General features: G+C 36.2%; 1 protein-coding gene across 3 annotated transcripts; it reads right to left on the reverse strand.

The window, feature by feature from the left end:
- Nucleotides 1-290: 290 nt before the first annotated feature.
- LOC127880327 (uncharacterized) lies at nt 291-10,004 on the reverse strand. 3 transcript variants are annotated; one of them, XM_052427734.1, is made up of 5 exons: nt 9,931-10,004; nt 4,120-4,268; nt 2,682-2,753; nt 2,015-2,293; nt 291-1,751 (listed from the first exon to the last, which is right to left on the reverse strand). In XM_052427734.1, exons 2-5 carry the CDS (start codon nt 4,249-4,251, stop codon nt 1,593-1,595), a joined length of 642 nt encoding a protein of 213 aa, XP_052283694.1. In that variant the 5' UTR covers nt 4,252-4,268; nt 9,931-10,004; the 3' UTR covers nt 291-1,592. The 3 variants fall into 3 exon arrangements, with proteins under 3 accessions (XP_052283694.1, XP_052283691.1, XP_052283692.1); XM_052427731.1 differs by having other exon boundaries at nt 4,120-4,303; nt 9,868-10,000; XM_052427732.1 differs by having other exon boundaries at nt 9,868-9,984.
- Between the last annotated feature and the right edge of the window lie 1,616 nt (nt 10,005-11,620).

Here is an 11,620-nt window from a genome sequence, read left to right on the forward strand (position 1 = left end):
ATAATTATCAACGAATTGACCGATTGGCTTGATACTTCACATGCGCCTTGGACAGTCAATGACCCCCATTGAACTTGGGGTCACTAATTCAAAGCCCTGGTTGGGGGGGGGGGGGGGGGTTGCATATATCTCCGACCGCGGAACACTTATTTAAGTTTAGTTGGCCTAATGACTATTTCATTCTCTTCCCTTCAGTTGGAAGGTCTGGAAACGAGTTAGCCACGCGTAGTTTATGCTAATGCGGGTGTGTATGGAAATATAGGCTTTGTGTAATTTAACACAATAACACAATTTTTGACATGGATTTAATGGGAATTAATGAATATTTTACGATTAATCGTTAATTGTTGCTTAAATAAACTGTTCAAGATTGACCAAACCAAGACAAAGGCAGGCAACGATTTTGCATCTGATTAAAGATAACATAGTAGGCATACAATGATAAATTCCCCGCCCCCAGGCAGCAAAGTTGTTCAACCAACCGGAACCATTTCCAAACAAATCAAAGATATTATAGGGATGAATCTTCTGACCAAGTTTCACGAAGATAGGACAATAAATGTGGCATCTAGAGTGTTAACAAGGTTTACTATAGCTATTAAAATAAAAATTCACTGCCCCCTGGCGGCCATGTTTTTCAAGCAACCGGAAACATTTTCGAACTCGTCTAAGATATCATTTGTACAAATCCACTGACCAAATTTCATGTATATCGGACAATAAATGTGGCCTCTAAAATGTTAACAAGTTTAATCCATATTAGGAAAAACAAGCTCTGCCCCTTGGCGGCCATGTTTTTCAACCAAACAAAACCAATTTCGAACTCGTCAGAAAATATTTTGGCACACATTTTCTGAGCAAATTTCATGAAGCTCAGAACACTCTCAGAAGGACCCCCTCTTTCCATGTATCTTGCAAATAGTCTTTCAACGCCATAGTCGCTCTCGTTTTAATAATGGTTGTTTGCATGTGATTGTGATCGTTTCATATTGTGTGATTCGTGGTTGCGTTGCCTGAAAATACGGATTTCGTAGTGATGATACAAATTATCTGTTGATGCAGTTGGTGTTTTCTTTAATTAGATGTAACGATACGCGTAACGTTATTCCTCGCATAAGCAGCATTCTGGTGATGTCATAGCATCATTTCGGCACCAGGCTGCATGATTCTTGCCATCCTCGCATGTTTCTGTTTTTTTCACTGGTATTATCACAAGTTACTACACACATTTTAGTATTTGTTCAGATGTCATTATTGCTTGAATTGTTTTAATATATAGAACACTTGAAGGGATTTGTTTACATATAAGAAAAATAACACTTTTACAAATGACCGGTTGGAAAGATAAATCGTTGAGTGTAGGATTACATTGTTAAATAGTATAAGTTAAAAAGACCACACTAAAAAATACAACGCACACATAAAAATGTCTGATAAAACATGTCTATTGGGAAACGATAATTTTAATTTTTACCAGTCCTATTTTAAACACGATGACGATATTGTTATATATTTGAGTCCAATAAATATTGTGCTTAGTTTCATAATCATATTGATGTGTAAATTGTCATTCCGCACAAACTATGAATGCGTTAGAAATTATTCCCTAACTGCTTTTTAGCGGCGAATGTCTGAACGCGCTCCTCAGGCTGAACAGACACAGAATACGGCGGCGGAATGCACGGGCTTAATGCTTCCGGCACTGTGCTGTTAACATACTCCGACGCAGTTGCCACCATACCGATGTTCGTCTGAAAGAAATATAGTACTGTTATTATCACTTGGCGCTTAAAACCTGCGCATAAACAATCATGTAAACATTGTTTTCGAGAAATATTGTAATATTAAATCAAGTACTACAAGGGATGATCTATTAAACGATACACACATGAAAGTATATGACAGCTTTTATGCTAAACGAACACGGCAGTTTGGTTTGAGAAACATTTCGATCAAAAGAAAAGGTCGTTCAGTCACTAAAGCGTGTCGTACGAGCACGTTTCAATAACGTTACCTTTGCTGCCGCTTCCTCGACGTCCTGTTTGAGACTGTAAATGAAGCAGCACCCGTACTTGTACATAATACAGAACGTGTACAGGTTCACCACCGTCAACACGAGGCACGTAACGAGGCCGACGACAAACAGAAGGATGGTGACGGCAGGTTGGTTGTTGTGCCTATAGAAGGTGTACCTATCGAAAGCTGGAATGAGGCTGAACGCGAGGAAAAAAAGTGGCGTCAAAGTGCAGTTCAGTACAAAGAGCCAAAAGTAGAGGACGAACCTTCCGTAAATCTGCAAATAAATGACTATCATGTACTATTGAAAAACATAAGCCATTATAACTTTATTGGGCTGATTAAACATGTCTTTGGTAATGATAAACATTGCATGACAAATAAGAGTAATAAGTTGACAGACCGCTGGACCACACACCGGAGGATCACATACTAGATGCAAAAATCGAAAAGATAACATCTGCATGGACCGGTCATGAAAATATTATTCTGCAATTTTCTTATCACATCTGACTCTACTAGGGCAGTTTTGATGTATTTGTATAGCATATTTTGATCGCATATTTTTGCAGGTTAAACCGCTGAGGCATAAAATACCGTAAAATACAGTTGAATATGGAGACACATTCAAATAAACAAAAGATTACATAAGGAATGTATTTTACCCGACAAGGCTTGTTCCTGATTGTTGGTTTCTGAGAGTACAAGCAAGACAGAAGCAGGGGATGAACGAGTGCCTAACGAGAAAATAAATTACGTGAAAAGAACAGAATTGGACATAATTCGTGTTTTTTACAAATACAAATGTACATATAAACGTATTACGTATTCTGGGGCAGTTATCTATGTTGTTGATCTGTGTTTCTTGTCTAGTATATTTGTTTTGTTTTACAATGTTTCTCAATAGAAACTTTGCCATAAATAAAGGGCCGCATTTAAATATAAGGTTTTCGGAGTGTGTGTTTGTGAGCCATAATTGCAAACTTTAAAAGGAATACAATTAATCGCTTCTACCAATCATTTGATTTTATACATCGTGTTTTGGTCAGAACGGTTAGCATTCGATAACTTCTTTAAAAAATATGGTGGTTTAAATTAAGATTATTAGACCGAGGAAATCAAAATGGGAATGCATATCGTTGGATTTGGATTGTTAAAAGTATCGGAATAAGTTGTCATTGCGGTCAGCATGTCGTCGATTAAATTGTGATTGGTGATTTATATTTCACATTGGGCTTTAAGTTATTGTTATGCACAGTTTTCGTTTTATCCTATTGTTTTATATTCTTTTAATTATCGCATTGTTGAGTTATTTGGAGTTTTATAATGTTTATAAATTTTGACCATAAGACTGAGTTTTGAGGCTAGAACAGATATTAAAAAATCGACCGTTACCATATATATTATATCGACCAAAACGGAGCCGATTAATGTCAAGTTGTTACTGTTTATGCACCAAACCGCATTAAATGCATTCACATTTTGAAATCAAAGATACATTACTTTTGTTCAGTTTAAAAGATTATTCGTTTTTATCTTATGCTTCCCGATGGTTTATAAAGAAATATCAGTGCATTTAAACTGATATTTCACTGTCAAACAGTGAAAAAAAAACAGTGAAAATTATCGATAATTTTCATTGTTTGACCGGAACAATTTTTAGATAGCTTTGGTTTCCCCATTGTGTACCCCCAATGTTGACTATGTTACCAAGGGAAATTACTATGCATTGAATGTAAATAAAAACATACGGACACGCTTATAACATATCAGGGCGCCCAACGGGAAATTATATTAACCGAAATTGCAAAAACACAAAAATAATCATTTATAAGCATTAAATAAAAAGAAAATGCGTTGCATTTGCTGATATATGGATTTTTAATCACTCGTGATCATAGAAAAATATATTTCCACTCGTGGCTACGCTACTCGTAAAAATATCATTTTCAATGATAACTCGTGAATTAAAATTGATATTCCACCAACTCCAACAACTATCCTCTATTTGATATTATATTATTTTGATAGCAATTCCACAAGCGGTGTGAGTTACAAAAGTGAGTTACACTTGCAAGATTTCGCAAACTTAAGCATTCTTACCACACACCCGTTACACATCAGTATTATTCCCCACCAATCCACCCCACGGAAGACGATGGACAACACCCCCGACACAATGTCCACGATAACTATGAACCGCACTATCGACGATGCTGCCTCGACTTTAATCATCTTCCGCCTGGCGATCGCTGTTATTATAATAAGACGCCTTACTTGCATATACCTTTCACTCGTATAATATATATTATATATAGATAAACATAGTTGAACATAATTTTGAGCAAGTTATACCCACAATTTCGCCTGAAAACTACACAGGGTCGCTTGGTAACCGATGTAATGTAACAGAATGCCCTATTTTTATTATTTTACACTCATCAGTAACAATAATATAATCATACTTGACAACACTATTTATCCTTATAGTTATATACCCATGTAGCTTACTGTATGTTGAACATTTATCCAATATGAAATGTATCGCTATACTATATATGAATGCATTTAAAAATGCGTTTATGAGGAACGCTGGTATTCAAAATATCACATGGACACATTTTATTGACATGTTATGAAATTAATATTAAAAGGCAATACTTAAAAGCCTTTACACTTTAATTTTGCATGGACATGATTGTCTTGTTACCAGTTGGTTCTTTCTTTCGCTTAAAGAGCATATGGTCAACCTTGTTTACATAAATTACGTTGTTAGATGACACGCGGTACTATTTACTGACTGCTTACGCGTGCAGAGTATACGACTTGTTAAATTCATGTAGCAATATAATTAACGTTACAATAAAGCACGCATCATATCCACGCGTCTCTTAAAACGCGTACACTCGAGACGGAAATAGAGAACATTTGCCAATAGCGGAACAAAATAATGGTTCATGATTATTTGTGTCAACCTGTAATCCGAGCACAAGCCATACTATAATGCTTCAACAATGCTCTGCATACCTGAACGCTTGGTTTATATTGTCATGCATTTCTTTATAAACCACAATACGATTTGCATATAAGACGACAATCTGCGGTTGCCTCAACATTATTTTCATCAGAATAATGATTATAATTTGCAAAAAGCACCGAAAATAGATTTCGCAGTTGTTGTCGATCCATGCAATAAACAGAGTCATTAATTCGCTTATATGAAGTATATAAAGTTCATTGCATAAGTAATCGGAACCGTTTCGGAAAGTGTTGGTTCTGATTTATTTTCGTGTATAGTACTCTTTATTTTATATATACATACTACTATACAAAGTAAGTGTGGCAAATTAATTTTGTTCATACTTTATATATGATACTTTCATCACATCATAAATTGCAAAACTTTAAGATTTTTGGACACTTTGAAACAAATTTCACGATTAATTTTATTCATGTTATTCCTCTGTACTAATATGCAATGCTACACATTTTTTAACAGGGCTACTACTCTTTTAGTAAAATTATAAGGTCCCGTGGTTCCTTCCTGGAGACGACGTTTACGTTATTGGGTAAATGGCTTACCAGATTAAAGCGAATACTATAGCCACGCTTAATTAATTTAATTGTCAATGTGAATAAACAAAGTAACTGTTAGTATTAATATAGTAGTTTACCTAAAAGAAGTATTTCTAATAAATGAATCGGATGAAACGCACTATTCAATGACAGTCAGGTCAATATACACTTTGACCCCCCACCCAACAACCCAACAAATGCTGCAAAAGGTATTTTAACTGATCCTGGTAGTGTAGCACGTACTTAATAACATATCAAAAGTTTACCGAAATGGGATATCCGGAAAATTGTTTTTTTTTCAAGATGGCCGTCAAGATGGCCACCTGAACCTATTTATGATCATAACTATGTAACTATGTTTTTGGTGTCCATAACAGGGTTCTGGGATCAAATAACACTTTAAGATAGTCAGACATAGTGTAAGTTTACTATGAGACACATAAATCCAAAATGGCCTCCAAAAATAGCCACCGCCACAATGAGCAGAATCACAGTTCCATACCGCTTGACTCAAAGGTGGTGATTTTTATGTAAAACGTCATATATTAAGAGACAAGGAACACTTTGATTGAATTGTTGAAATCACTAAGCAGTTGACTCATCATAAAATTAAATTTATAACATTGAGCTGTCCATTATAACCCGATAAAACGTCTGCATCCCCTGTTGGCACTAAGACATAACCTCCCCTTTTAGTCAGAGCTGTGCTAATCAGAGCAATCATGCCTGCCTTGTTGTTGTCAGGAGAACAAAGGCCTTTCTGCATGATTATTCTGCTCTTTGTTGAAACTTATACTCGGGATCACGTTTTTGTCCACGTCTCTGGTGTGTGATATATTTGATAGAAGGAAAGTCTTCGTAGCCATCGAACACCACTGTTGCTTGTCCGTGAAATCTGAATAAGACTCGGCTATTGCGTTTTTTGAGTCGCCCGTTTGTCATTGGAAACGATGGAGCAAAGAGCCACCATCAAGCCCGTAACAATCTGTTTCCGGATAACAGTTCATCACAGCCTCACTTGATACGTTTACAGCTTGATCGCTCAATGACTGAATGATCTGAGGCGTGTCTGCTTTACGAAGTATGTTCTTGGCTTCAAAAAGAAGATGACGATGGGGACTAAGTTCACACTACAATATGTCTTTAATGGAAAGATCTCCAGATTTTAACACTACCAGTTAACGCTGAAACAAAAGGGCATGACATGTAGCGCGGTCTTTGGCAATCTTAGCAATTTTGGTATCTGTCTTTAAGAATTATAAATCAAAGGTCGACTTTCCAATAAAAACTCTTATGATCTTGTTTCCAACGTCATGAAATGCATGAACATTCACATCTGATCCAGCCACTATCCAGTGGACAATGTTTTTCAAAGATGATCAGCTGTGTTTGGTGAGCAGGTTGTAATCTGTGTCTGCATTTTCTCGAGATCAGAAGAATCTCGTTTGATGCTCACCTCAGTTGAGTCTTTGTGTTGTGGACGTGTGGTATAGGCCAGTTCTGTGAAATTCTGGATCGCACTGTAATACTCGGATGTTACAGGAAGAAGAAAGGGTCAAACGGTTTTTCATTACCTTGTCGTACCCACTACCTCAAGACAACCTGTGTTCTTAAGGGACCTCATCAATGTTTGCTCAATGGCAAGATCACTGCTTAGCCGCGCCCAGAACTGATTACTCCTACGAACAACGTGAAAACCATTAACGAACTTTCGATAAACATATGGATACGTTTCCTATAGGCTGCCCATCGGCTGAAGATAGTTATAAGCAGGTCGGAGGTAATTGACGTACCCAGCTGCAACAAAGACGGAAAATCAGTTGGATACTGCCTGCAAATGCATCATCCAACAACCAGTACGACCCGCCTTGATCAACATCCGTGCCTAGCGTCGGCTCGCCCCTAAGAATGGAAGAGTACAACTCCACTGTCTGATAGCAGTATCTGAATCTCGAGATCTTCCTGGTATGAACTGGCTGTGTAGGCACTTGTCAACACGAAAATGGCCCCGCAAAGCCGTCTGGGCAGCTTTCCCTGTCATAATGTGCACAATGGGATTTTTCCCATAGATAGTGTCAAGCTTGTTTTAGAACGGTTACTTCAATGATGAATCCCATGGCTCCCAGCAAGTTCATGGGTGTATGAAAACATCCAAACATCATAACAATACTTTTCAAGCAACTACTTTGTGGCACATCAATTTCGGCAGCCTTCAAATACTGGGGATTGTCAAACGTTAAAATGATGGGAAGGTTGTGCTTCATGGCGAGGTTACAATCAGAGTCTAATGTTGACATAATGCACGACTTATCCCTGGAGTACAAATGATTATAGGCAAGAATTTAACTGAAGACTGCTCAGGGTGCTGTCTTTCCTGATGCGAAATATGCATCATTCCCTGCCAATTCGGTGTTGCCTGCCTGAAGCTGAAGGAGACTTCTCACAAAATATCGACCCTCTTGTCATAATCCAGAAATCGCGTCCGGTCCTCGAAAACTACCTCACTAGAAGCATGCCTTGCCAACCGGTACACCAATATATGAATTTGTCTTATTTCTAGTGTTCAGCTCTGTGGCCTGTTTCTGCGGAATCAGAAAATTCGTCCGTGATGCGGGTGTAATAGATGTACTGACACCCATCCCATGAAAAGAACATTCGCCATCAATTGTGATAGTTTTGTGATCAAAACTATCGGCGGCAGGGGGAACATATATCTCCAACAAATATGTATTATTGCACAGGATATCAGGTTCCACAAAATCAACTGCATAAAACAATTACGTTTGAACGATGTAGATTATTGATTTGAACAGCAAGTCCCACTTGTAGTGGTGCAATGACAGCTTGTGAACGAACTGCTTCAATAATAGCATGACCAACTGCCATCTGTCTTTTCCATAGAATAACCATATGACACCTGATCGGGAATCAAAGGCCTCTGAACCAGTACATACCCAGCCAAAATGCCCTGTGTCCATTTTAATCTTGCAACCACAGAGTATTCAGTGTTTATGACGTTCAAAATCTCCACTTGATTGTCTTGTGGTTCTCTTTTGTACAGAACTACAACTTTGCTTTGCAGCATATCTGTTAATGTTTTTATCATTTGTGTACTGCTGACGACATTTTTATGTGCTTAAGTACCAGCCTCAGTTACAAGATCACACGTCCGCTTCATACTGGCTTCATGTATTCGCTTCACTCCCTTTCACTAAATAGCACCCCACTTATTCTTGGAAATATCAATCTCCTCCTTGCATATTGGACACAAATCTTGTTTGATTTTTTTTGCACTCAATATTTAATCATTTACGACAAACAGAGACAATAATAACTTGTGTAATGCTCGGATTTGAAATACTGCAATTCACACAGAAAGGGCCTAGTATAACGGCATTGTTTACGCAACCCTAAACAACAAACAAGCATGAGACAGTGGCACACGAAGGTTTATATGTTTGTATAATAGTGTTTAAAAAAAATTGTTGTTGTTTATAACGCTTGAGCATCAATAACGGAATACATGGTTATACTAAGGATAATTATAAAAAACAAAAAATGAAAAATCTATTCATTATTAAATTGAGAAAAATAAGAATAACACGTTTGAGTCAATAGTTATGAACTTGCGGTCAGTGTATTAGCGGTCATTTGGATGTAATATTGGATTTCTATGTTATGTAAGGTTATAAGATTTTTTGTATTATTTAATGTGCTATTTGCACATTAAAAACAGTATAGATACCAACTAATTAAATTTGAGTGGATACTCGCAAAGTTATCATCATTAATAGGTTTAGGCGGCCATCTTGGACGCCATATTGAAAAAAACCTCTCCGGTGGTCCGATTTTGGTAAACTATTGATATGTTATAAAAGACATTCTGACCTTCCAGGATCAGTTAAAATACCTTTTGTAGCAATGTGTTGGGGTTGAGGTTTTTTTTTTGGATATATTGACCCGACTATAATATCCGACCTGACTATACTTGTTTCCTTGGCCACAAACACCGTAAGGTAAAATCAGGAAGAGGTGTGGATAATATCGATTCACTGACGTATTTAACAGCAATCGAACTTCAAATAATAGCGATCAATTAACCAACGTTAACTTTCCGTGGGTATGCCGGTTAAGCAAGTTGCTTAAACCGTAAGGAGAACACATAAATTCAGACCAGAAAACACATATTTTATTATGCATATTCGAATAAAAAAATACTCATGGATTTTAATATAAATAATTTATGTTTTAGTAAAGAAACGCGATAAACATTACCTTCAGATGGCATATTTTCTCTGTATTTTTCGTAACTTTTATTCAATGAACTCCACAGCTTACTTTATCCGGTGCACTTCCTTGTTTGAGTCATCGGCGACAGCAGGAAGAAATGGATGCAATGGACAAAACACAAGTTTAAGTTTAAAGCGCGATACATCTTATCATCGCAATACTCCGCAACAGATCTCATGTGTATTGAAGGGCCATCTCGGCTTACTCGGCTTATACCCAACATGACCCTCATCTTCTTATACGGTTGTATACGGGCGTTGGCATAGCGCCAAAAAATTCAACGTTCGTTTATTGTGCAGTTTGACCTTTGCTTAAAACGATCCACTTTTTTAATACTTTTAAATTGCTCATTTATCAAGGTACTTTAAAAAATAAATTTATTGCGTTTACAAAATTATGCACACAAATACTGAAGCTATATTAATTACTTTTCGTGATGTAAACACTTAATATGTGTTCAATGGGAGGAATCTAACAATTGAGTACAAGCTATAAATGCTGATCATAGTATTGGCTAAAAAGACATAAGATGGCAGGTTATAAATGGTGTTTGTCTAACACTTGTATTGTCCCCGTCAATATGTATGATACGGCTCGACGCATCACTACCATATATTACAAAGTGTGTTATTTAAATAATGTGAAATGGTTATGGGTATACATTAATGACTCAATATTTACATATAATAGATACAAATAGTTGTTTAATAGAATGCTAAAAGAAAAAGATAAAAGGGAAGGAAATAAGATCATTTTGGGAACCAATCATTCTTTAACAAACACGAAATTTAAGAATTCAGGAAATAAGAAATACTTTGAATAAAATACTTATCTGTACTTATAGAAAGCCAGACAGTCATTACTGCTGTTTTCTAAGAGTGACTCATTTAAGTTTTCTGCAAAACGTCAACCGACGTGTAATAGAAAATATCAAATAAAACAAAAATCTTTAAAATAAAAACAAAACGCAAGTTGAATGCAACTTAAGTTTATAATAATAATTAATATTTATAACATAGTATAACATTCTTTAATTTTGTTAATGAATTTAAACGAGTGTTAATCATAATTTAGAATTCAATTGGAATATTTAGAGCAAGAAAGTATAGTTCTACTTTGTACTCCTTTGTAATTTCATCTTGCTAACTTTTTTGCTATCCCTCTGGACTTGTTAACACAGAAATGTGTTTGTATGTGACTTGGCGGACATTTTAAAGACATATTTGCAGATTTGCTAATTAAACCCGAGCTGAATGATGATCCTTGATGTGCCCCTTATTTTATTCCCCACATGACTTGCTCTGTCGCGAATCTTATTTAGATACAGTAATCAGTTTACTATTATTAATTTTTTTTTTTTTTGGGGGGGGGTATGTTTTAAATATTTTTTAATATTTATCGTTGCACCTATTCTGCATGAGATTTTTTATGAATTCAATGAAAAAACAGTACTGCAGTGACATACAATATTGAAACTGTCAATTAAAAATGCCTGTAAAAAATATCTGATAATGTGCCTTAGAGTCTGATATTGTGGTATATTGGAACATCTCATAGTTGTGGCTCATAATAGTATAATCATATATTAAAATAAATGAGTGGTTTCATGTAAATATTGACAGGCAATACTTAATCACAGTAATATGGGGTTTTATATGTCAATGCATTTTTGTGGTAGGGAAACGCAACATTCTTAATTGAGTGATAGTAAGTGTAATTAGCATTTGCATGCATGGGA

This window comes from Dreissena polymorpha, chromosome 4, assembly GCF_020536995.1.
Source record: "Dreissena polymorpha isolate Duluth1 chromosome 4, UMN_Dpol_1.0, whole genome shotgun sequence".
Lineage (NCBI taxonomy): Eukaryota > Metazoa > Mollusca > Bivalvia > Myida > Dreissenidae > Dreissena > Dreissena polymorpha.